Source organism: Anomaloglossus baeobatrachus, unplaced genomic scaffold (assembly GCF_048569485.1).
Source record: "Anomaloglossus baeobatrachus isolate aAnoBae1 unplaced genomic scaffold, aAnoBae1.hap1 Scaffold_84, whole genome shotgun sequence".
Lineage (NCBI taxonomy): Eukaryota > Metazoa > Chordata > Amphibia > Anura > Aromobatidae > Anomaloglossus > Anomaloglossus baeobatrachus.
Genome location: NW_027445228.1, coordinates 435,800 through 463,704, shown reverse-complemented (window position 1 = coordinate 463,704; position 27,905 = coordinate 435,800). Strand labels below are relative to the sequence as shown.

Genomic DNA, 27,905 nt, shown 5'->3' with positions numbered 1-27,905 from the left:
ACGGTAAGGCTTGGAAAGAATGGTTAAATCTAGCTCAACCGCTGCCTAGCCTGGTGACCGCGTTTTTCTCAGCAATGCCGTTGCTCGGTATATAGCGCAATTTGCATACTAACGGCGTGTCGGGAACAGTAGCGCAGCAGCGGCTCGCAGGCATAGCCTTTCACTTTCGGGTTCGCAGATGGCCCTATGTCACCAAGGCCTTTCCGTTCACGCAGGCCGTTAAAGGCTGGAAGCGGAAGCGTCAGTGCACCGAAAGCGGGAGGCCCATTTCATTCGCCACCTTTTCAGGCATAAAAAAACAGCTAGGCGACGTATGCACCAATGACAGCGAGGTCCTCTTGTTCTTGGCGGCCTTATCGCTCGCATTCTTCGGGGATTTGCGAATTAGTCAGCAGATCCTCAGTTTGTCCCGGCGGTCTGCTACGCGACAATGTTATAATCTGCAATGATGGTTACGGGTTCGCATAGGGCGCTGCAAAAAGATCAGCTCGGACGAGGAGTTTGGTTCCCTATTTTCCCGTTTCCCGGCCTCCTCTGTCCCATCCTTATCTTGCAGCGTTACCTAGAGTCTCGGGTTCCCAACAAATTCTTTTTAGAGCATGCGGATGGATCCACGCTCACGGCAACACAGTTTTCGGCCTTGCTCAAAATGTCACTTTCCAGCCTGGGCTTACAGCCAGGGGATTATAGCACGCACTCCTTCCGCATCGGCGCTGCAACCGAGGCAGCAAGGGCCGGCTTCACGAATGAGGAGATACAGCAGATAGGGCGTTGGAAATCCGACTGTTTCTTCCGCTATATCAGGCCAGATCTAATTTAACCCCCGATCCATGCCAACCGCCAAATTTAACCACAAAGTTTACCCTTGAACCGGTCACGGTCGTTGCTATACCTTTTCCCCATCCATCAGATAACTAATCATATCTAATACAGGTAAAATATATCTTTGTACCGTATGTATACCATGCCTGATGAAGAGACCTGAGTAGTCTCGAAAGCTGCTATTATTACCACTTTTCAGTTAGCCATTGAAAGGTATCAACCACTGAGGACTTCAGTTCTTTTAAACAATTTTTAATCATAGCTAATCGTTCGTTCCCGCCACCAGGTTTGCACTGTTTATCACGTCATGGTACACAAAAAATAAATAGATAAAATACAAAGATGGTCGCTGACATTATGCAAAAAAAATGCTGGATACAGTAGCTAACAGTTTTCTTCCTAGATCCGTCGAGACCTAGCATCTGGATCCTAGGTCACTCCCACATATTGTGGGCAGCACGGCGGGCCGAGTCGAGATCGGGTGGAAGCGTGCTAGGATTTAGTCACCTCAAGTTCCACTGGAGAGGAGTTCGGGGCCTGGCCTGGACACAGGTCCTGCACGAGGTGGTGAGCATATCAAGGATAGCCACGGGCCCGGCAGTGCTGGCTATTCACGCGGGTAGAAATGACTTAGTAAACGTAAGGATCCAGGAGCTGCTTGCGGTCATGCAAGCGGACCTGGATAGGTTTAGCAGTTTCTTCAGCAACGCAGTGGTGGTATGGTCCAGTATATTACCGAGATTGAGTTGGACAGGGGCAAGGAATATAGCAGCTGTGGAGCGGTCAAAGCGGCACGTTAATATGCGGATCGCCAAATTTGTAGCGGTAGGAAGAGGTATAGTGCTGGGACACAAGATGTTGGAGTCAGATATCAGCCGATTGGTGTTAGAGGATGGTTTTAGCCTCAATGATATAGGCCTAGATATTTTCCTGTCGAACAGGCCATAAGGGCCCTGTGTGGGGGTCGCAGCTCAGGCTTGGGCCTTCGCCACTCCGTGGCCGGTGGAAGAGGGATTTGGTGAGAGCCAACCTGCCATGGACGGCCGTAGGCATCGGGCCTCCTCCCTCAGGTTTAAGGCGGATTTGTGCCTGTGTTTAGAGCTGTGGCCAAAATAACAAGCAACCCCCTTTTATATCAACATTGAATGGTGGATACCTTCAATAAAGTACAAAAGAAAAGATAATCCATGTGTGGTCTCCTTCATTGCACGGTGGGGAGGGAGAACCGGTGGGTGGGTCTCGGCAGTCTGCAGGGCACTGCGGCTGATGGCGCTGCCCCTTACTGCTGAGCCCCTTGCTATGTCCTTCCACGGTCACCTCTCCCTCCTCCCCACTGTGCAATGCCCCCCTTCCTTGCTGGGATCTCCTCCAGGTCATATAAGCAGCCTCCGGAGTCCCTCCTTCCTCTTACCACAATCTGCCCTCAGGGTGAGCATCGCCCGCCCTCCCTCCATTAAGGTTTTGTTACAAGTTCAGAAGTCACAGCCGGTGGAAGAGGGATTTGGTGAGAGCCAACCTGCCACGGTTGGCCGTAGGTATCGAGCCTCCTCCCTCAGGTTTAAGGCGGATTTGTGCCTGTGTTTAGAGCTGTGGCCAAAATAACAAGCAACCCCCTTTTTATATCAACATTGAATGGTGTTACGTGGATACCTTCAATAAAGTACAAAAGAAAAGGTAATCCATGTGTGGTCGCATTCATTGTGCGGTGGGGAGGGGGAACCGGTGGGTGGGTCTCGGCAGTCTTTCATGTATTCTAATGCAGCCCTATGGTCCATGTATAAGGTAACGCCATTAGTCCTTATATAATGCAGCCCCCATAGTCCTACAGTTAGGTCCAGAAATATTTGGACAGTGACACAATTTTCGCGAGTTGGGCTCTGCATGCCACCACATTGGATTTGAAATGAAACCTCTACAACAGAATTCAAGTGCAGATTGTAACGTTTAATTTGAAGGTTTGAACAAAAATATCTGATAGAAATTGTAGGAATTGTCACATTTCTTTACAAACACTCCACATTTTAGGAGGTCAAAAGTAATTGGACAAATAAACCAAACCCAAACAAAATATTTTTATTTTCAATATTTTGTTGCGAATCCTTTGGAGGCAATCACTGCCTTAAGTCTGGAACCCATGGACATCACCAAACGCTGGGTTTCCTCCTTCTTAATGCTTTGCCCGGCCTTTACAGCCGCAGCCTTCAGGTCTTGCTTGTTTGTGGGTCTTTCCGTCTTAAGTCTGGATTTGAGCAAGTGAAATGCATGCTCAATTGGGTTAAGATCTGGTGATTGACTTGGCCATTGCAGAATGTTCCACTTCTTTGCACTCATGAACTCCTGGGTAGCTTTGGCTGTATGCTTGGGGTCATTGTCCATCTGTACTATGAAGCGCCGTCCGATCAACTTTGCGGCATTTGGCTGAGTCTGGGCTGAAAGTATATCCCGGTACACTTCAGAATTCATCCGGCTACTCTTGTCTGCTGTTATGTCATCAATAAACACAAGTGACCCAGTGCCATTGAAAGCCATGCATGCCCATGCCATCACGTTGCCTCCACCATGTTTTACAGAGGATGTGGTGTGCCTTGGATCATGTGCCGTTCCCTTTCTTCTCCAAACTTTTTTCTTCCCATCATTCTGGTACAGGTTGATCTTGGTCTCATTTGTCCATAGAATACTTTTCCAGAACTGAGCTGGCTTCATGAGGTGTTTTTCAGCAAATTTAACTCTGGCCTGTCTATTTTTGGAATTGATGAATGGTTTGCATCTAGATGTGAACCCTTTGTAGTTACTTTCATGGAGTCTTCTCTTTACTGTTGACTTAGAGACAGATACACCTACTTCACTGAGAGTGTTCTGGACTTCAGTTGATGTTGTGAACGGGTTCTTCTTCACCAAAGAAAGTATGCGGCGATCATCCACCACTGTTGTCATCCGTGGACGCCCAGGCCTTTTTGAGTTCCCAAGCTCACCAGTCAATTCCTTTTTTCTCAGAATGTACCCGACTGTTGATTTTGCTACTCCAAGCATGTCTGCTATCTCTCTGATGGATTTTTTCTTTTTTTTTCAGCCTCAGGATGTTCTGCTTCACCTCAATTGAGAGTTCCTTAGACCGCATGTTGTCTGGTCACAGCAACAGCTTCCAAATGCAAAACCACACACCTGTAATCAACCCCAGACCTTTTAAGTACTTCATTGATTACAGGTTAACGAGGGAGACGCCTTCAGAGTTAATTGCAGCCCTTAGAGTTCCTTGTCCAATTACTTTTGGTCCCGTGAAAAAGAGGAGGCTATGCATTACAGAGCTATGATTCCTAAACCCTTTCTCAGATTTGGATGTGAAAACTCTCATATTGCAGCTGGGAGTGTGCACTTTCAGCCCATATTATATATATAATTGTATTTCTGAACATGTTTTTGTAAACAGCTAAAATAACAAAACTTGTGTCACTGTCCAAATATTTCTGGCCCTGACTGTATATGTATTATAATGCAGCCCCATAGTTCTTCATATGGTATTATGCAGCCCCATAGTTTTCCATGTTTAATGCACCTTCACATTCTATGTATAAGGTGTCCTTCATATTGTATTTTGTAGCCCCATAATCCTCTACATATAATGCACCCCTATAGTCCATGTATAAGGTAACCCCATTAGTTCTCCATATAATGCAAACCCCATAGTCCTATATATATTATAAAGCACCCCATAGTCCTTCATATTGGATTATCCAACCCCATAGTCCTCAATTTATAATGTACCCCTATAGTCCATGTAAAAGGGATCCTTCATATAGTATTATGCACCACTTATATTCCTCCATATAGTATTATGCACCCCTTATATTCCTCCATATAGTATTATGCACCCCTAATATTCCTCCATATAGTAGTATACACCCCTTATATTCCTCCATATAATAGTATGCACCCCTTACATTCCGCCATATACTAGTATGCAAGCCCCATATAGTGTACCACCATATTGGGTGCCCCAATATAATATTGTGCACCAACATATAGTTATATGCAGCCCCCATATACTATTTTACAACCCCCATATAATAGTATGCTTCCCCATAGTCCTCTGGCTGTCCTTTTTAAATACAAAAATATACTCACTTCTTTTCATTCAGCCACTGCCCCAGTCTCCTCAGTGTGTGTCCACTGTTCTGCTGCTCTGACATTTTAGCACAGCGGCGCACAGTAGTGACGTCACCGCGCTCCTCTGTGCTGACACATCAGAGTGTCACAGACACACAGCGGGAGAATGATGAGAAAGGGAGTGCTCTGCTCCTCTCATCATTCCTTTCAATTGTATTGGCATCTGTGATGCCGATATAAATGAAAGTGCGATCCTCGGCAGGGGGCTCGCGGGAGGGGGGGAATCGATGCCAGCGCTGTCATCGGGCCCCAGTGACTCATGGGCCTTATAGCGGTGCCTCTATTGGTGGTATGCCCCTGGTGGAGGCTACAGGGAGATCATCAAAAAATCCACTCCAATCTAGACAGCTCACTAGTGAATCATTTAGAATGGAGTTGCTAAAATGAGGTCCTCAAAAAGCAACTACAATTCAATATTGTAGATTGTGAAGACTCTGCTGCGCTCTGTTACGCTTCTCCCTGTGAGGCTCTGCCCAATCTTCAGAAAAACATCCATTCTAGTCACCTTAGCACCGACCTGTCCATAGTGGAGGCTATGATGAGGTCCTCAAAAAATCCACTCCGATACAATGTGTATATTATGAGTACTTTCGGCTGTGCTCCGTTACGTTTTTTGCTTTGAGGCTCCTCCCACTCTTTGAAAAAATGCATTCCAGTCACCTCAGTACCAAACTGTACAGAATGAAGGCTACAGGGAGATCCTCAAAAAATCCACTCTGATCCAATATGGTAAGTTATGAAGACTGTCAGCTGCGCGGTTCCGTTTTTCCTTGTGAGGCTCCGCCCACTCTTTCAATGTCAGTCCTGCGGCCACGACTCGTGGAAATATAGTAAAATTAAAATTCTAGCAAAACTGAACAATCAGCGCTGTGTGTCATTATTTATATTGTAAAAAGCAATAATACAATGTAAGTTTTAATAATAATGAAAATAAAAATTTGCCCTTTGGAAAAAAAAATAATAAATATAACAGTGTGAGCATCTAATAAATAAAAACATGAAATCATTCCAATTATAAATCTGATTCCAACCCCTGTGCAATGCTGAGGAAATCCTGAAGACCTGCAGTGTGTGCGGCTCTGAGGCCTGGAGACCCCGCTGTAGAAACTGAACTGTGTAGAATGGAGAAAAGATCAGAGAGATCATCAAAAAATCCACTCTGATCTAGTCACCTCACTGGTGAATCAGCTAGAACAGAGTGGCTAAAATGAGGTGACCAAACACATGTGACTACAGCGAGGCCTCAAGAAATCCACTCTGATCTAGTCACCTCAGCACTGAACCGTCTATAGCAGAGTGGAGAAAATGAGGACCACAAAAAACCCACTCTGATCTAGACACTTCAGTAGTGACCAACTAGATCAGAGTCGAGAAAATGAGGCCTCCAAAAATCAACTCCGATATAGCCAGCTCACTGCTGAAGCAGCTAGATCAGAGGAGCACAAAACATCAACTCTGAACTAGACGCAACCGAGCCCAAGCACTGCTGCTTCCTGCTCACAGATCTTCACGGCACGAGGAGAACCCGCCCCTTCTGGTGACATCATCCCCTCAAAAAAATCAACTATTGTAGACGCTACCCTCTGGCCACTACTAGCGGCTAAATGATCGACAGGCCAGAATTCGCATCGCTTACTGCGCATGCGCCGCTACTGCCTCCTCCTCTCCTGCCACGCCTCCTCTCCTGTTAATCAGCCCGCCTGCTCCTGGCTGCGTTTCCGAGCTTCGCGCACCCGCCGCCTGTCATGCACCCACCGCGAAACCCGACAATTTTCAAGACTGCAGTGAGTGGAGTGTCACAGAGATTAACCTTTACACCGCCAGGGAACCCAATATTCAAGGCTGCAATGGAGTGCCACAGTATCATAGTTTTTTAACGTTGAAGGGAGACTCTAAAGTCCATCTAGTTCAACCCGTAGCCTAACATGTTGATCCAGAGGAAGGCAAAAAAACCCCAATGTGGCAAACAAGCTCCAATGGGGAAAAAATTTCCTTCCTGACTCCACATCCGGCAATCAGACTAGTTCCTTGGATCAACACCCTGTCATAAAATCTAATATACATAACTGGTAATATTACATTTTTCAAGAAAGGCGTCCAGGCTCTGCTTAAATGTTAGTAGTGAATCACTCATTACAACATCATGCGGCAGAGAGTTCCATAGTCTCACTGCTCGTACAGTAAAGAATCCTCGTCTGTGATTATGATTAAACCTTCTTTCCTCAAGACGTAGCGGATGCCCCCGTGTTCCAGTCGCAGGCCTAGGTGTAAAGAGATCTTTGGAAAGGTCTCTGTACTGTCCCCTCATATATTTATACATTGTGATTAGATCCCCCCTAAGCCTTCATTTTTCCAAACTAAATAACCCCAAGTTTAATAACCTGTCTTGGTATTGCAGCCCACCCATTCCTCTGATAATCTTGGTGGCTCTTCTCTGCACCCTCTCCAGTTCAGCTATGTCCTTCTTATATATCGGTGACCAGAATTGTACACAGTATTCTAGGTGCGGTCGCACTAGTGACTTGTACAGAGGTAGAACTATATTTTTTTCATGAACACTTATACCTCTTTTAATACATCCCATTATTTTATTAGCCCTGGCAGCAGCTGCCTGACACTGTCCACTAAAGTGAAGTTTACCATCCACCCATACACCCAAGTCTTTTTCTGTGTCTGTTTTACCCAGTGTTCTACAATTAAGTACATAATTATACATTTTATTTCCTCTACCCAAGTGCATGACCATACATTTATCTACATTAAACTTCAATTGCCACTTCTCAGCCCGATCCTCCAATTTACATAAATCTCCCGGTAATATAAAATTATCCTCCTCTGTATTGATTACCCTGCAGAGTTTAGTATCATCTGCAAATATTGAAATTCTACTCCGCATGCCCCCAACAAGGTCATTAATAAATATGTTGAAAAGAAGCGGGCCCAATACTGACCCCTGTGGTACCCCACTATGAACTGAGACCCAGTCCGAGTACGTACCATTAATAACCACCCTTTGTTTCCCATCACTGAGCCAGTTTTTAACCCAGTTACACATATTTTCCCCCAACCCCATTATTCTCATCAAAAAGGGCAAAGTGTCCATACAGCAGCAAAGCATATAATAACCAGGGCCAGGGGACACAAAGGTAAGTGCAATCACAGCGGCAAAAAAAACTCCTCAAAACAGAAAAAAGATATATATATATAATACCTGAGTCGTGGAGTGGTTATTATATGCTTTGCTGCTGTATGGACACTTTGCCCTTTTTGCTTTATGCACTAAGGCAGCTAGCTATATTTAGTTATTTATCTGTTTATTTGGTAATCAATAGACTTCTCTGTGTAGTGTTTTACTGCAGCTATTTTCCTCTCTCAATACCTCTATCTAGTTACCTTTGGTCACGGAGCTGTGGAGTGAGTGCGCCACCTGCTGGTCCTCTCACCAAAGTTCTATTTTAATCTTTTGATTATATTTATGTATGTCTATTCTGAATTGTTTAATACATTTATACAATTTTCATAAATTGCCTTTGTACAGTTTTTCTTTCTTTGCATTTATGTTCTGTATATGGCTCGATCCATGTACAAATCATGGCACGGTGTAAATGTCCGTGTATGTTGGTGGTTCTACGTTGTGTCAACCACAGAGATTCGATGGTGGAGATGGTGGACACCGGTGACTCAGCCCGAACCTGTGAGTTTCAGAAATGTCGAAGTTGAGCATATTCAAAATGATAATGCGTTTTGGGTATCTTACCACAATAATTATGGAGAGCGGGAGTAGGACCCCGTCTGGGGCCACATGAAGCAGACGTAAGGGGTTCTGTCTGGAGCCACCCAAAAAAGAATTAGAAAAAGCCCCAGGCAGAAACCCCGGGTTGTCCGTGATCGCATCAGGGGCCCAAGAGGGTGCGGCAAAGGCCTATTAGTTTGGGGGGAATGGACAGTTAACAAGGTCTGCTCAGTGGCGTAGGACATTGCAATGTTGTGACGGGGGAGCGCGGGCCATGTCCATGGGAGAGTTGGCACAGAAAGGGAACATAAGTCCCAAGCATGTCGGACCCATAGTTTACTACACTCCAAATTGTGCATTATTGTGCATTAGGTCCAGGATCCTTGCATGAGCGGCTGCCAGGGCGCAACATCTACAGTCCGTCAGGCCCCCCCACCCCTCTCGCATCTTTTGGTCTGGAGAGAATGCCACTGCGAAGCCAGGAGCGACCCTTGGACCAAACAAATTGGTTAAATGACTTCTGCACCCTCACCCAGAAGGATGCCGGGATATGCACCCAGGGCTGTGGAGTCGGAGTTGGTGTTCATTTTGGTGGAATCGGTATAAAATGGATCAACTCCGACTCCTAAAATATATAATAAATTTGGTACTGTAGTTCAATGCAGAATGTGCTGAATATTTTTTCATAGGAATTTGGGAACGTTATGAAATGTCCTATAAATGGCTGTTCTATTCCTAATCTAAAGGCTGCTTTACACCAGAAGATCTATCGTGCGATAGATCGTCGGGGTCACGGTTTTTGTGACGCACATCCGGCATTGCTTGCGATGCCGGCCTGTGTGACACCTCCTAGCGACGCAGTATCGCTCACAAATCGTGAGTCGTGTACTGGTCGCTAGGTTTCATAATATCGTTTAATTTAATTGTTCATCGTTCCCGGAGTAGCACACGCCGCTCCGTGTGACACCCCGGGAACGATGAACAGCAGCTCACCTGCGACCCGCGGCTCTCGCCGGCTATGTGGAAGGAAGGAGGTGGGCGGGATGTTTACATCCCGCTCATCTCCGCCTCTCCGCTTCTATTGGCCGGCTGCCGCGTGACGTCGCTGTGACGCCGAACGTCCCTCCCCCTTCAGGAAGTGGACGTTCGCTGCCCACAGCGAGGTCGGACGGGAGGTAAGTACGTGTGATGGGGGGTTACCGACCTTGTGCGCCACGGGCAGCGATTTGCCCGTGACGCAAAAAGGACGGGGGCGGGTACGATCGATTGTGAAATTGGTCACAATTGGTTTACAATCGTCGTACCGTGTAAAGCAGCCTTAAGGCTACATTCACACACAGCGCTTTTGCTGTGTTTTTTGAGGATATGTTTTTCAGCTGCAAAAGCAGATCAGCTTTTTAAAAAACTGCATCACCTGAAAAGTTTTTGAGCTCATAGATAATGTTTTCAATAGCAAAAGCAGATTAGAAAAACGCCACACAATCTGACATGCTCATTTTTTGTGAGGATCCATTTTTGAGCCCAAAAACAGATCCTCACAAAACGATGTGTCTGAATGTCATATCTTGAAACCCATTGACTTTGCTGTAATGCCCAGAGTCACTGCATTTCACTGCAAAAAACGGATCTGCAGAAACGCTGTGTGTGAATGTATGTAGCCTGAGGATCTAGGCTTTGTCTCAGCTGAGATAAGTCTGTGCTGCACTTGAGCACCAGTGAAGCTCCTCCTCTACAGGCAAGGCTAAAAAGTAACCACACTCAGAAAGAAGGAAGGCCGCACTCATCTCAGAACTGCTAGAGTGAACGGGATAACAAGATTAAGGTCATTACTTCTTAAAGCATATTTAAACTTTCAATAAACTGTGCATAAATCAATAGTCCAGTATACTGTATGTCCTCTCTGTATGCTTGATGCTTGTTTTTTCTTTGAGCACATGTACTTTTGGGAGGATAGCTTCTATACAATATACATACAATATACAGGGAAAATACAGCAACAGGATTGATGAGGACTTATATGAGGACTTGTGTAGGTATAGAAGCCAAAACATCAAGTTATTAGCTCTGTTATCAGTTTCTTTGTCCCTGGAGCATATATGATACACCACAAACTTGCTTCCTCCCTCCTCCCCTCTTCATAGACTGAAGCAATCTTATGTGAAACATTTAGTGAGCTGTACCTAAGAAAAGCCTGAGATTGGAAAATCTTAATTACTTACCGGTAATGGGATTTTCAGAAGCCCATGACAGCACCACCTGAGAGATAGGTTCCGCCCACATCAGGACAGGAAACCCACTGATAAAAAGGCGGTACCTCTCCTCCACATCAGTAGGTTTACAGAGCCAGAGAGGACCAGCAAAACACAAACAAAAATGTTAATCACACCACCACCAAAGGAATACACCATTAACTCTAACACTCCCCGAAGGGTTCCCATAACCAGTGCATAGGGGGGAACTAAGGGTGCTGTCATGGGCTTCTGAAAATCCCATTACCGGTAAGTAATTAAGATTTTTCCCTTTCGCCCATGACAGGACCACCTGAGAGATTCTAGAGACCAATCACCTAAGGGAGGGACCACCGCCTGTAATACCCGTCTACCAAGAAGGGTCGGCCGTGGAGGACAAGTCAAGTCTATAGTGACAGAAAAAGGTAGAGGAAGAGGACCAAGTGGCGGCCCTGCATATCTGATCAATAGACACCTCTGCCCGCTCAGCCCAAGTAGTAGAAAGTGACCCAGTGGAAAGGCCCTAATCTGCAGGGGAACTGGCACCCCCTTAGCTGAGTAGGTCAGTGACATAGCATCCCGGGCTCACCTAGCCAAGGTGCTTGTAGATACGTTCTAGGGAAAGTCTGGGGGATCCAAGCTATGGAGCCTGTCCACTTTGTCATTGGAAGGAGGGTCACAATGGAAGGCAGTATAAATTTCTGGGACCTGTGAAGGGCTTGACCACTTTAGGCTATGAGGGATCTGTACGCAATACCACCTTACTGACCAAAATTTGGGTATATGGATGGACAATGGAGAGCGCCTGTAGGTCACCCACCCGTCTAGCGGACGTCAAGCAATGAGTAGTACTACCTTCAGGGTCTTGGAGGGAACATCTGAAAGGGGCTCAATGGGGTGTCTATAAGGGCATCAAGGACAAGATTTAATCCCAGGGAGGCATGCAAGGAGAAGGGACAGGAGTCGCTCTAGCACAGGATTTAATGAACCTGCTAATCCATCTATTCTCTGAGGTTATGTTTATAGAGGGCTCCTAGGGCCAAAACTTGTACCTTCAAGGTGCTAGTGGATAAGTTCAATCCAACCCTTACTGAAGGATTTCCAGGATGGCCGGGAAGAGAGGGGGACCCCCAATCTGTGCCCAGGAAACTTGCTGGATTTTTCACCAGACCCTTCAATAAATACCAGTGGCGACCGGATTCCTACTTTTAAGGAGAGTTCTACTAAATTCTCAGGAGAATCCCTGTGCTAGGAGCAGCCGCCTTGCAAATGCCATGCTGTCAAGTGGAGGGTAGGAGCCTTGGGTTGGCACATTGGTCCCTGGACTAGTAGATCTGTCCTGTCCGGCAGTATCCAAGGGTCTGATATTGCCAGTCTTTGGAGCCAACAGAACCAGGCTCTTTTTGGCCAGAAGTGAGCTATGAGGATAATGAGGGCCTTGTCTTCCTGAACCTTCCTGAGCACCGCCGGAAGAAGAACCAGGGGTGGAAAGGCATATAGAAGACCCTGTGACCAGGAGATTGGCATTGCATCTATTGTCATGGGATGATCCCTGGCTGATTTTATTGCAGTTAGTTCACTGAAGTTCGAGGACTGAGTCCTCACATGATCGTCCCATAGTCCTTGTAACAGGAGAGTTCTCAGGTAAGCTCCCCAGTCTAAGTGACCTGCATCTGTTGGGATGATATCCATGATGTTGGGACACCCGGACACCCCTGCGGACAATAGAGTTAAGTCCTGCCACCAGGACAGAGAAAGCAACACCTTTGGATCCAAGCAGAGTCTCAAAAACAAGAAGCCTCCTGACTGTTGCTGTCAGACCAGGACCTCCATCTGAAGGGATCTCATATCTATCTGAGCCCAAGGAACCGTGGGGATGCAGGATGTGAGGGTCCCCACAAGAAACATAGCCTGTCTGAGGGTCATGACTGGTTTTTCAATCGCCAAGGTGACCAGGGATTGAGACTTCAGTATCTGCTCCTCCAGGAGAAAAGACTTCTGAGCGACTGAATCCAGGATCAGCCCCAAGAAAGACCGACACTGTTGAGGTTTGCGTTCTAGATTTTTCCTGTTTTATGATCCACCCTAAGTGCTCTAAGATGGAGATCACTATTCTTTTCTCTCCCTGTCATATAGATGTTACAATAAAATACCCCCGAGGGGGCGACTCCAGTTGTAATGTCAGCCCTTTTGCAATGATCTGTAGAATCCACGGGCTGGAGGAAACAGTCTCAAGGAAGAGGGAGAGCCTCCCCCCCCACTGGGATGGTGGAGTCATTGAAGGCCTCGTGGCTTGGTAGAGGATGATGGATCAAACATAATCCTGAGGACCCCTCCGTCTATCCTTCCAGGAGTTCTGGTCTCTGGGAGGCTCCTTATGGAAAATTGCTTCCTCTGAAACGGACGGCTACGAGGGAATGGAGTTCTTACAGCTGGAAATCCTTGTTTGTTTGCCGCTTTGGACAGAAGGTCATCCAGTTGTGATCCAAACAAAAAGTCTCCTTCACAAGGTATCCTGCATAGTCTGTTCCTGGACTGTACGTCTCCCTTCCAGCATTTCAACTATAGGGCCCTTCTGGCTGAATTGGAAAGAGCTGCTACCTTTGCAGATAATTTGAGCGAGTCGATGGAAGCATCCGCTAGAAGTCTGCCGCCCCCTGTATACGTGGAAATGAGGAAATAATGTCCTTACTAGACACGGTACCCTTAAGTTAGTCTTCTAATTGTTGGACCCAGACCATTATGGACCTTGTTACACATGTACCTGCCACCGCCGGGCGAAGAGCCCCTGCTGCAGCCTTCCAGGTACCATGGACCTGCATTCCAGGCCTCCAACATGAGGTCTTGTGTGGATTCAGGATCTTTATCATCCACCAGCCCCATAGTGGATTGGACAGCTTCCACTAGGGGTGTCACCTCAGAGGATGGGAAGCATAGTCTGCCGTCCACGTCTGAGGAAGATGAGGAATCCAAGGCTGAGGAAGAGGCAGGTGAAAATTTTCTGGAACCCCGTTCAGAGCCGCCTGATTTATCTGAAGTTCCCCCATCATTCCTAGTGGATTGTTTATGTGTTTCCCTGACTTCAGCACGGCTAATATCTCTCAACTTAGCCTTGAGGCTTGGTGCTTCCATACATAAGCCAAAACCAAAGAGTAAGAGATGCAGTTTCCTTCTACTAAGATTACCCCGTTGTTTTTTTCCCCAGCTTGAATGGCTGAGAACAGAGAACAATAGACGTTAGTTTCCATATTACAATAGTTTCTTACCTAGCCTGTTAAGGTTGACAATAGAGAATAGTGGATGTGGTTCCCCCATATTATAACAGAAGACACCGCCGCTCCTGTCAGCTCCACGCAGCTAATGAAGGGAATAGCGCGATCAGCTGTATTCAGCGTTGGCCGCGAGTAACCTCAGTGACAGCTGCGTGGAGCTGACAGGAGCGGCGGTGTCTTCTGCAGCTCCGGTCACCTTCATGCAGCACAGCTGGAAGCGACGCTGGACCATCCTGGATTACGCCGGACATGGAGGGCTTTTTCGGGCTTATAAAATTGGTGAATAAGGCAATTTGTTAGTGGGGTTTTTTCTAATAAAGGATTGTTCGGGTGTGTGTGTTTATTTACTGTAATTTACAGATTAATCATGGAAGGTATCTCGGGGAGATGCCTGACATGATTAATCTAGGACTTATTGGCAGCTATTGGCTGCCAAAAACTCCTTATTACCCCGAATGCCAATGCACCAAGGCAAATCGGGAAGAGCCGGGTACAGTCCCAGAACTGTCGCTTATAATGTATGCGGAAATTCTGGGCGGCTGCTGACTGATATTGTTAGGCTGGGGGGCTCCCCATAACGTGGGGCTCCCCATCCTCAGAATGGGTCTCCGTGTGTACGTGTCTCCGGTACGTGCAAATACGTACTGCACATGTACAAAAAAAAACGGATGGGTGTTGGGGGTCTGAGACAGGTGGGACAAGGCCCCCTTGGTAATCTGAGGATAGACTGTCCTTGTAAACCCCACAATTCCTAGGATTCCTCTTAGAGGTACCTCCTGAAGAAAGAAGGGAACATTAGGGGGACTTTTAAACAATGAAATGCTGCAGCAGACACTCACCCCCCAAGATGGCAGATCTGGTACCAGTTTCGGAGGCAGTTTATGACTTCCAGATTTGGATTTCTTAGATCCCCTGGAATGTCGACTTGCCGGACTGGACGGACTAGCCCTGCCGGAGGAGCGCTCCCCTCGCTGCCCTGGGAATCTGTATGCTGTTCCAGCACATCCTGCTCTGGAGGAGAGTTGTCTTCCATCCTGAATAGGGGAGAAGTCATACTCCCCAGAATGCAGCGAAGGTGACTCCTCATACCTCCTTGGTTCAAATTTCCCACCTGAAATCCGTTTACTGGGCGCCCCCATCTTGGAACACCTTGCACATGCACAGGTGATTAACTTCCGGGTGCCGCGTCACTTCCTTTTCACCCCGGCGTTCCGTCAGCAGGGCGTCCGTCTCGCGGGCTCCGTGTGAGGATCACATAGCTTGGGGCGATGCAGAGCAGAGCGCCCGCGCCCACCACCGCAGACAGCCGAAGCCCTGGGGAGGTGCATCCAGGCCCGAATGCCAGCTTTTGGTAAGAAACCAAACTTCCACACCGGGTCAGACCCGGGAGAATCCATGGGTTGTCCCATCAGCACAGAAAACCAAACTGATGTGGAGGAGAGGTACCGCCTTTTTATCAGTGGGTTTCCTGTCCTGATGTGGGCGGACCCTATCTCTTAGGTGGTGCTGTCATGGGCGAAAGGGAAAAATCAAAGTAAATCTATCTAATTACATATTTTGCAAACTCTATATTTGTCATCTGTACTATAGATTTGTGCAAAGTTTGTTTTATTGCTATCTAAAAATATAAAGTGGGGAAAATAAGTACAGTGCTCTCAAAGTATTGGCACCCCTGCAATTCTGTCAGAGAATACTCAGTTTCTTCCTGAAAATGATTGCAATCACACATTCTTTGGTATTATTATCTTCATAGTTTCATAGTTTTTTTAAGGTTGAAGGGAGACTCTAAGTCTATCTAGTTCAACCCGTAGCCTAACATGTTGATCCAGAGGAAGGCAAAAAACCCCCAATGTGTCAAATAAGCTCCAATGGGGAAAAAAATTCCTTCCTGACTCCACATACGGCAATCAGACTAGTTCCCTGGATCAACACCCTGTCATAAAATCTAATATACATAACTGGTAATATTACATTTTTCAAGAAATGCATCCAGGCTCTGCTTAAATTTTACTAGTGAATCCCTCATTACAACATCATACGGCAGAGAGCTCCATAGTCTCACTGCTCGTACAGTAAAGAATCCTCATCTGTGATTATGATTAAACCTTCGTTCCTCAAGACGTAGCGGATGCCCCCGTGTTCCAGTCGCAGGCCTAGGTGTAAAGAGATCTTTGGAAAGGTCTCTGTACTGTCCCCTCATATATTTATACATTGTGATTAGATCCCCCCTAAGCCTTTGTTTTTCCTAACTAACTAACCCCAAGTTTAATAACCTGTCTTGGTATTGCAGCCCACCCATTCCTCTAATAATCTTGGTCGCTCTTCTATCTACCTGTAAGATTATGCTATTTATAACCTTCTATACTTTTGCTAACAAGAAATGCATCCATTCCTCTCTTAAATTCATTCAGTGAGTTGGCCATCACCACTTCCTCAGGAAGAGAGTTCCAGAGCCTCACTGCTCTTACCGTGAAGAACCCTCTTCTATGCTGATGTAGGAATTTTCTTTCCTCCAATCGAAAAGAATGCCCCCTTGTTCTTGTCATAGTCCTTGGTACAAACAGATCATGGGAGAGATCTCTATATGGCCCTCTGATATATTTGTACATATTTATTAGGTCTCCCCTAAGTCTTCTCTTTTCTAGAGTAAATAGACCTAATTTTGATAACCTTTCCGTGTATTGTAATGCACCCATTCCATTTATTATTTTAGTAGCCCGCCTCTGAACCCTTTCAAGTTCAGTTATGTCTTTCTTGAGCACCGGCGCCCAAAATTGCACACAATACTCCAAGTGTGGTCTGACGAGTGATTTGTACAGAGGGAGAATGATGTTTTCATCTCGTGCCCCCAGACCTCTTCTAATGCATCCCATGACCCTATTTGCTTTGGTGGCTGCTGCCTGACACTGGGCACTCCAATTTAGATTCTTATTCACTAAGATGCCTAAGTCTTTTTCCATGTCTGATTTCCCCAGCAGTTTCCCATTTAGTAAGTAATCGTAGCATCTGTTTCTCCTTCCCATGTGCATAACCTTACACTTATCTGTGTTAAACCTCATTTGCCATTTTTCAGCCCAATTCTCCAATTTACTCAAGTCCATCTGTAGTTGCAAACTGTCCTCCTTTGTGTTAACTACCTTACATAGTTTTGTATCATCTGCAAATACTGATATTTTACTCTGTAAACCATCCACCAGATCATTAATAAATATATTAAATAGTAGGGGGCCCAATACAGACCCCTGTGGCACCCCACTAGTAACCCTGGCCCAATCTGAGTATGCACCATTAATAACCACTCTTTGTTTTCTACCACTAAGCCAGCTACCTACCCATCTACACACATTTTCCCCGAGCCCAAGCTTTCTCATTTTACTTAGCAGTCTTTTATGTGGGACAGTGTCAAATGCTTTACCGAAGTCGAGATAAATGACATCCAATGATTCTCCTCGGTCCATGTGAGAGCTTACATCCTCATAGAAGCTGATCAGGTTAGTTTGACAGGAGCGATCCTTCATAAATCCATGTTGATATGGAGTTAAACAGTTATTAACATTGAGACATTCCATAATAGTATCCCTTAAAAACCCTTCAAACATTTTACCCACAACAGATGTTAAGCTTACCGGCCTATAGTTTCCAGGTTCCCTTTTGCACCCTTTTTTGAATATTGGTACCACATTTGCTAGCCGCCAATCCAGTGGAACAGACCCAGTTTCTATAGAGTCTTTAAATAAAAGGAATAGAGGCCTGTCTATCACATTACTTAACTCCCTTAATACCCGAGGGTGAATGCCATCAGGGCCTGGTGATTTGTCAATTTTAATGTTACTAAGTCGGTTCTGCACTTCTTCCTGGGTTAGGCAGGTCACACTTAATGGGGCATTTACATGATCACTCTGCATTTCCCCTGGCATATGCTTTTCCTGTGTGAACACAGTTGAGAAAAAAGTATTTAAAACATTTGCTTTTCCCACATCGCTTTCTATGATTTTACCCTCATTATTCTTTAAAGGGCCAACACCATCAATTTTAATCTTTTTTCTGTTTATATAATTAAAGAATAGTTTGGGATTTGTTTTGCTTTCCTTAGCAATGAGTCTCTCAGTTTCTACTTTTGCTAAATATATTTGTTTTTTACACATTTTATTTTTTTCTCTATATATTTTTAATGCTTCCTCGCTGCCTTCTTGTTTTAGCTTTTTAAATGCCTTTTTCTTATTATTCATTGCCCCTTTTACATCCTTATTAAGCCACATTGGTTTTCTCCTGTTCCTAGCCCTTTTATTTCTGTATGGTATGGCTAGCTCGCAGTGGGTGTTTAATACCGATTTAAAAATTTCCCACTTATTTTCTGTGCTCCCATTTTTGAGGACATTGTCCCAATCAATTTGGCGAAGGTCTTCTCTAAGTTGATCAAACTTTGCTTTCCTGAAATTCAGCGTTTTTGTAACCCCCCTCCAAGGCACCTTACTAAAGGACAAGTGGAATTGTATTATATTGTGGTCACTATTCCCTAGGTGCCCATCCACTCGTACGTCTGTTATTCTATCTGGCCTGTTGCTTAAAATTAAGTCCAGAAGGGCTGCCCCTCTAGTTGGGCCCGGCACAAGTTGGGACAGATAATTATCCTTAGTTACTGACAGAAACCGGTTTCCTTTCTGAGATACACAGGTTTCAGTTTCCCAGTCTATATCGGGGTAATTGAAGTCCCCCATAATAATCACCTCATTGTGATTTGCTGCTTTGTCTATTTGTTTCAATAATACATTTTCAGTGGTTTCTGTTATATTTGGTGGCTTATAACAAACCCCTATGAGGATTTTATTAGTTTTCCCTCCTTGTATCTCCACCCATAGAGACTCCACCTCTTCATTTCCCTCTTGAATATCTTCTCTTAGTCTGGGCTTTAAACTGGACTTTATATATAGACAGACTCCACCCCCTTTCCTTTTTTTACGATCCCTCCTAAACAATTCATATCCTTGCAGGTTAGCCGCCCAGTCATAACTATCATCTAACCATGTCTCAGTTATTCCTACTATGTCGTATTTCTCCTCATACATTACCAGCTCCAATTCCTCCATCTTATTGGTCAGGCTTCTTGCATTGGTCAGCATGCAGGAAAGATGTTTTGCTCCCCTTTTCTTAGCTTCCTTCTGATTACCCTGTCTTGGGTCCTCTTTACGGCATCTAGTATCCTTGATTAGTTTGTCCTTCTGTTGCATGTTCTTGTCTGCTGTTTTTTCTCCCATCCCCTCTTCTTCTAGTTTAAAGCCCTCCTGATGAGTGTGGCAAGCCTTCTGGCGAACGTGTGTTTCCCAGGTTTTGTGAGGTGTATCCCGTCTCTTGCGAGAAGTCCATCGTAGAGGTAATTCACTCCATGGTCTAAGAATCCAAATCCTTGCTGCCTGCACCACCGTCGTAGCCAGTTGTTCAAATCTAGTATCCTATTCCATCTTCTGACACCATGGCCATCGACTGGGAGGATTGATGAGAAAACAACCTGTACGTTCCGTTCCTTTATTTTCTTCCCCAGAATTTCAAAGTCTTCACAAATAGTTGGCAGATCATTTCTTGCCGTGTCGTTTGTTCCTACATGTATCAATAGGAACGGGTATTCGTCCTTGGATCCAAGGATAGTTGGTATCCTGTTGGCCACATCCTTGATTTTTGCTCCCGGGAGGCAGCATACTTCTCGTGCGGTTATGTCCGGCCTGCAGATAGTTGCCTCCGTGCCTCTTAGTAGTGAGTCGCCCATAACTACCACTCTTCTTTTCTTTCTGGACGCACTGCTTGTTGCTCCTGAGTGCTTTTGAGTGTCTTTTGTTTCTGCTTTTGTTGACAAAGTAACTTCTTTTGATGATACTGTGTCTTCTCCTGTAGAGACGGTATCATCCTGAGCTGTGCCATTTTCGTTCTCCAGCATGAGGGCTTCATATTGGTTGCTAAGCTGTGTGGGTGGTGCCGACCACTTGATCCGCTGGCTTCTTTTCGTCACATGTGTCCACTTTTCAGCCTCTGTATGTGTTCTGAAGCTTTTCTCACTTTCCATATCCTGAATTGTTGCTTCTGCCTCGTCCAAGAAGTCCTCATGTTCTTTAATTAGCTTCAAAGTTGCTATTCTTTCTTCCAGTCCCCGCACCTTTTCCTCTAAGAGGGCAACAAGTTTGCACTTTTGACAGGTGAAGTTGAATTTCTTGTGCGGCAGATCCGTAAACATGTAGCATGTGTTGCAGGTGACCATGTGGATTTTCTTCTCTTCCATAATGCTGATGTAGCGTATGACAGGCGAAAGTCGCGCGCCGTTAGGCGCGCGGTTTTGCGATGTCCTCAAACAGCGAGACCCGGCAAGTCCCAGCAATCGATCAGCTTACGGCGACTCTTCTCTTCTTAAACAGCTACAGTTATCACCACTATGAGATTGTGTTAAAACTATGCCACACTTATCTTCAGTCGCCTCCCTTTACTTCAGTACCTCGCACTCTCAGCACCTCGCTAGCTCTGGCTGGTTTATATAGTTCTACAAGGACTACTAGAAGCTGCTAGAAGCTTCTAGAAACAGGTGTGGCTAATACTACTGACTAAATCACTAGACACACTTTTTTTTTTTTTTTTTTTTGCTTTTTCACAGTACCCCAGACAAACACAGACAACAAATCCCTAATGAAATTAAACAGTTACAGTTATCACCACTATGAGATTGTGTTAAAACTATGCCACACTTATCTTCAGTCGCCTCCCTTTACTTCAGTACCTCGCACTCTCAGCGCCTCGCTAGCTCTGGCTGGTTTATATAGTTCTACAAGGACTACTAGAAGCTGCTAGAAGCTTCTAGAAACAGGTGTGGCTAATACTACTGACTAAATCACTAGACACACTTTTTTTTTTTTTTTTTTTGCTTTTTCACAGTACCCCAGACAAACACAGACAACAAATCCCTAATGAAATTAAACAGTTACAGTTATCACCACTATGAGATTGTGTTAAAACTATGCCACACTTATCTTCAGTCGCCTCCCTTTACTTCAGTACCTCGCACCCCAGACATCAATTTTTTCTTTATTGCATTTTTATCGTTATACCCATAACTCGCAGGCACCTAATTCATATGCCACTATAGTGCCGCGTACTAACCTCCTTACTCCATATATATGCCCTACTCTATGATGCTAAGTTCTAGACCCGTTTATGACATCTCCCAAGAGCCATATATTTTAATTTTCACAGCGGTTTTCTATTTAAATTATTTATTCACAAATATTTTTCTCAATTTTGGTTATTAAATACTCACAAATGTTGCGTTTTTACATTTTATTTATTAAGGCGATTATACATTTGTTTTGATGCATATGTTCTGTTATTTGTACATCCGTTATTGTAACTGTCAGAGATCCCGCCAGTATTTGAAATACAGCGGGCGGTCCTCTGGCGTGTATGTACTTGTATATATAAGGGTTCACCCCGGCCATACTTGAATGTTGATTTTTCTCTAATGTCCTGATGAAGGAGACTGTGATCTCTGAAATGCGTTGACCTGACCTGTGCATAGAATAAAGAGATGCTGTAATCAACATCGTTTTTCTCCTGGTGATAGCGCAGAAAAAAATCTGATTGTCCTGTTTCACGCTCCTATTGATTACCTCCGGGGCTGCGGCTGTTCGCCATTCTACTAAGATAATTCTAGGAGTTGTGACTTTAACAACCCTACCAGGCGAGTGTATACACCTGCACTCGCGGATTGTTTTACTGGATAAGACCGTATTGGCGCATTTTTCTCCAGTTTTCTCTCTGTATTTGTTGGTTTTTTCTTTTCTGGCAGCCATATTGAGAATGATTAGAGCAGTGGTTGGACATCCATCTTATTGTTCCATTCTGTAATGGATAAAAATTCCCCATTTTCTCAATCAGTGCGGGTCCTGAGGTCCTGGTGATCGGGCACTCTGATAAGCAAATTATCACCTAGCCCATGGAGAGGTACCAACTTGTTTTCACGTACAAACCCATTAAGGCCCATAAACAACCAATCCCCACAATTGTTTGTCCGACAGCTCTCTTTTGACTATCACATACATGAATGCTTGGCCAAATATACTTGTGTTCTCTATTAGAGAGCAGATGTCGGCCTCCACTGTTGGTGGATTATCTTTCAAGAGAACAAAAGGATCAACAAGTGGAATTCCAACACGCCAGTTCCTACCCTTCCTTGACAGCCAACCTGTTCCATGGAAGCATTCACCCTCTCGGCCCAGGAAACCGACATTGATCGTGTGGAATGAGCTGTTAGGCGATCCAGAGGAAGGTGGCCCTGGTTAGAGTATGCTTCTTTGATAGCGTTTTTTATCCAGTTGGATAAGGTGCTTTTGACCGCTTTTTTCCCAGCATTCCGACCCACAATCTGGATAAAAAGATTGGAATCCTTCCTGAAGGATTTGGTCTTCTGTAGGTAGAGTACCTCCGTTCTACGCACATCGAGTGAATGGAATTCCATCTCTTTCTGGTTAGCCGTGTTCTGGCAAAAAAAGATGGTAAGATAATATCCTGGTTTCTATAAAAGACTGACACCACTTTTGGAAGAAACGATGGATCCAGATGGAAGACAATCCTATCATCAAGAATCTTCATATAAGGTTCCCGTAGGGAAAGAGCCTGAAGTTCACCCACACGCCTGGCCGTGGTGATTGCTATCAAAAAGGCTGTCTTCCAGGAAAGGATCCTCAGGGTTGAGGAAGGCAGAAGTTTAAATAGGGATTGCGTTAACCCCTTTAAGAACTGTGCTTAGGTCCCAGGGACTACACCATGTTCCAAATTATTATGCAAATTGGTTTTTCATTTTTTTTCAGTGAAACCTATTCATGGTATTGTATCTCAGGGTTCTTTGGATCACTGAAATCAATCTCAGATACCTGTGATAATTAGTTTTCCAGGTGACGCCCAATAAAAGGAAAACTGAATGCTCCACAATCTTAAGCGGGACACAGTTTTCAAGTAACATGGGAAAGAAAAAGGATATCTCTGCTGCCGAAAAGCATCAAATAGTGCAATGCTTTGGACAAGGGATGAAAACATTAGATATTTCATGAAAATAGATCACTAAATTGAATCGACAGATCCATTTTTATAAATTAAGTCATGTATATTTTAACCATGATCCCGACTTGTAAATATCAACCTACATATGACCATTGGTCACTCCTTAAATTTTTAATATAATAAAGTCCAAAAATAGACAGACAGGTATTTTATGTCAAATTATAACAAACTTTAATTTATATTTTCTGGGACATTTAGTGAAGACAGTGTTAGATAAAAACCATGTGCAAACCCGTGCATAAAACTAGACAGGGCAGTGTGGTCAATTGTACAATATCCTCCTATGAAAAATGGCTGAATGAGGGAATATATAATACTTAGATTAATACAATAAATTATGAAAATATCCTTATATTAATATATCACAATATTCGTATGGTCCATTACAGTTCGTTATTTTACTATATTGTAAAGATGTGTGGTGTCAAATAAATTACCAATAGAAACTATTGCTGATAGAGTCGTCACTATTAAGGCATATGACCTATATTGTTCTATAATAAGACAGGTAAGCTGTTATAAATATAGGTGTCACCATGTAAATATACATTCAAACAGAAGAGAAGGGGTTAATGCCGCGCATCAGCCAAATGAAGATGTAGAGTTGTTGATAAGTTGATATCTTTTTTATTTCATAGGTCTACGAGTTTCGAGGTAGAAACCTCTTCCTCAGGACCAGAATATCAACAAAGCATGAAAAAGATGGAGATAACAGATTTATATACATATGGTGTACCCAGAAGACCGCCTACTGCCCTCCCTTTTTTTAACATGGATGCAAGGTCTGTGGTGGCGTTCATTAAGGTGGTGGTATACATTTGACGAATAAAGCTTCCATGTAGAGGTTCCAGTCACTTTAAAGACACATTTATATATTTTTTTATTTTTTAATTATTTTATATTTTTCTTTTTTGTAAAAAAATTTTTGTTTCCAATTGTTTGTGGGCCATGTTCATGTATAACTATATATGTAAATGTTATTTCTATAATAGTTTGATACTTGAATGGGATATGCTGTGTCACGCTAACAGTTTGTCTGCCCGCTGATTTTTTCAGACGATCAGTAGGCGATGTTCTGGGTACACCATATGTATATAAATCTCTTATCTCCATCTGTTTCATGCTTTGTTGATATTCTGGTCCTGAGGAAGACGTTTCTACCTCGAAACACGTAGACTTATGAAATAAAAAAGATATCAATTTATCAACAACTCTACATCTTCATTTGGCTGATGTGCGGCGTTAACCCCTTCTCTTCTCCTGTTTAAATGCTCATCCTTGTGAGGCTGCAGCAGACGCCATTATCTCATGCTTAAACAGTGGTTGTGACGTTCACAACCAAAGTAGGTGAGTGTATATATTTTTATATATTACTCGTGTCATCTGGTAATATCCTATCAGCACTTCTTTTTTCTAGTGTTAATACCATGTAAATATACACGTTTATGCACATCAAAATAAATACAGCATAGAAATCAAAATGGTATCCTATATACAGAATGTCATAAAGGACCATGTATATAGAGAATATATAAAAGTTAGTGACAAATTAGATGAGAGATACCTTTTACAATATATCAAATAACACCATACACGTAAAAGATATTAACATATAGGAACAAATTGGCTCAAAAACATCCTTGAAGTTGGCCTGATCGTTATTAGGGTCATTAGAGCCATGATGCAGCCATGGTGGAAATTAATGCTGTCTAACGATACAGACCTGCTGCCGCCATATGAGTCACGACCACACTGCCCTGCACCTCCACGCGTTTCGCTAGAGCTTCATGTTTTTGAGCCAATTTGTTCCTATATGTTAATATCTTATATGTGTATGGTGTTATTTGATATATTGTAAAAGGTATCTCTGATCTAATTTGTCACTAACTTTTATATACTCTCTATATACATGGTCCTTTATGACATTCTGTATATAGGATACAATTTTAACATCTATGCGGTATTTATTTTATCTGCATAAACGTGTATATTTACATGGTGACACCCATATTTATAACAGCTTACCTGTCTTATTATAGAACAATATAGGTCATATGCCTTAATAGTGACGACTCTATCAGCAATAGTTTCTATGGGTAATTTATTTATGACACCACACATGGTGATCTTTACGATATAGTAGAATAACGAACTGTAATGGACCATACGAATATTGTGATATATATTAATATACGGATATTTTCATAGTTTATTGTATTAATCTAAGTATTATATATTCCCCCATTCAGCCATTTTTCATATGAGGATATTGTACAATTGACCACACTGCCCTGTCTAGTTTTATGCACGGGTTTGCAAATGGGTTTTATCTAACACGGTCTTCACTAAATGTCCCAGAAAATATAAATAAAGTTTGTTATAATAATTTGACATAAAATACCTGTGTCTATTTTGGACTTTATTATATTAAAAATTTAAGAAGTGACCAATGGTCATATGTAGGTTGATATTTCACGAAAACCTAAGCGTGATCATCGTACTGTGAAGAGATTTGTGGCTGATTCTGAGCACATACGTGTTCGTGCTGATAAAGGCAGAATGAGAAAGGTTTCTGCCAGGCAAGTTCATCAGATTAAGAGAGCAGCTGCTAAAAAGCCATTACAAACCAGCAAACATATCTGAAGCTGCTAGTGCCTCTGGAGTCCCTCGAACCTCAAGGTGTAGGATTCTTCAAAGACTTGCTGTGGTGCATAAATCTTCAATTCGGCCACCTATAACCAGTGCTCACAAGCAGAAATGGTTGCCGTGGGCCCAGACATACATGAAGACTAATTTTCAAACAGTCTTGCTTACTGATGAGTGTCGAGCAACCCTGGATGGTCCGGATGGATGGAGTAGTGGATGGTTGGTGGATGGCCACCATGTCCCAACAAGGCTGCGACATCAGCAAGGAGGTGGAGGAGTCATGTTTTGCGCCGGAATCATGGGGAGACAGCTGGGAGGCCCTTTTAAGGTTCCTGAAGGTGTGAAAATAACCTCTGCAAAGTATATAGAGTTTTTGACTGATAACTTTCTTCCATGGTACAAAAAGCAGAAACATGCGTTCTGGAGAAAAATCATCTTCATGCATGAAAATGCACCATCTCAAGCTGCAAAGAATACCTCTGGACCAGGAGATGAGACGTTTCTTTAGGACCCTACGGCTCAAAGCCCATTTTTCTTCCTCTAATAAGGACATAACGTCTGACACTGCCATCCAAAGCCCAGGTACTTTTTACCTTCGCAACCTCAATCTGAGACTCTAGCACCTTTAATCCCGCAAAATCGTACCATCCCGTAGAGACCTATATATCATTGGTTTCTAATGACATCAACACCACACTTAGGGGTACTTCACACACAGCGAGATCGCTACTGAGATCGCTGCTGAGTCATGTTTTTTGTGACCTCATTAGCGATCTCGCTGTGTGTGACACTGAGCAGCGATCTGGCCCCTGCTGTGAGATCGCTGCTCGTTACACACAGTGCTGGTTCGTTTTTTTATTGTTGCTCTCCCGCTGATAAGCACACATCGCTGTGTGTGACAGCGAGAGAGGAACAATCCTGAATGTGCAGGGACCAGGAGCCGGCGTCTGACAGCCTGTGGTAAGCTGTAACCAAGGTAAACATCGGGTAACCAAGGTGGTTACCCGATATTTACCTTCGTTACCAGCCTCCGCAGCTCTCACGCTGCCAGTGCCGGCTCCTGCTCCCTGCACACGCTAAGTTAAGCAGTGTGAGCTGGTAACTAAGGTAAACATCGGGTAACCATACCCGATGTTTACCTTAGTTACCAGTGTCCGCAGCTTCCAGACGCCGGCTCCGTGCAAGGGCAGCGTCGCTTGTACGTCGCTGCTGGCTGAGGGCTGGTCACTGGTCGCTGGTGAGATCTGCCTGTTTGACAGCTCACCAGCGACCATGTAGCGATGCAGCAGCGATCCTGACCAGGTCAGATCGCTGGTCGGATCGCTGCTGCATCGCTAAAGTGTGATGGTACCCTTAGGGATATTGAGAAAGGCGACTATAGAGTCAAGAACAACATTACTCCTGAGGAGGATAGGGCCATTAAGGGACTCAAGGACAACAAAGACATTATCAAGCTGGCCGACAAAGGGGGCTCCATTGTGGTACTAGATAAAACCTATTATATGTCGGAAATATATAGACAACTGAGTGACACGTCAACATATTTACCTGTTTCTAGGGACCCCACTCCGCGTATTCGCGATCTCATTAAAGATAAGGTCGATTACCACCTCCTACAGGGCATCATTGATAAGAAAATGGCAGAGTTTCTCATCAAGACCAATCCAGTGATACCAGTTTTCTATATCTTACCTAAGATACATAAAAATTTACAGAAACCCCCAGGATGTACCATAGTGGCCTCCACAGAGTCCATCCTCTCTCCTTTGGCCATTACTTTAGATAAAATGCTGACACCTCTGATTCCCCTGATACCTTCATATTTGAAGGATACTTCAGACTTTCTTTCACATATTAGGAACCTCACCTCCATATCACCCGACTGCCTACTTGTGACCCTTGATGTGGATAGCCTTTACACCAGCATTGAGCACAGTGACGGTATTC

The 27,905-nt window shown here is 44.2% G+C and overlaps 1 protein-coding gene across 1 annotated transcript in view; it reads right to left on the bottom strand.

Annotated features, from left to right (window-relative positions):
- LOC142288551 (uncharacterized) overlaps positions 1-27,905 on the bottom strand; it is a 109,372-nt gene that overhangs the window by 46,427 nt on the left and 35,040 nt on the right. The window contains exon 4 of the mRNA XM_075333520.1: positions 20,365-20,370. Within this exon, the coding sequence (XP_075189635.1) occupies positions 20,365-20,370 (6 nt within the window). The remainder of the gene's footprint in view (positions 1-20,364; positions 20,371-27,905) is intronic.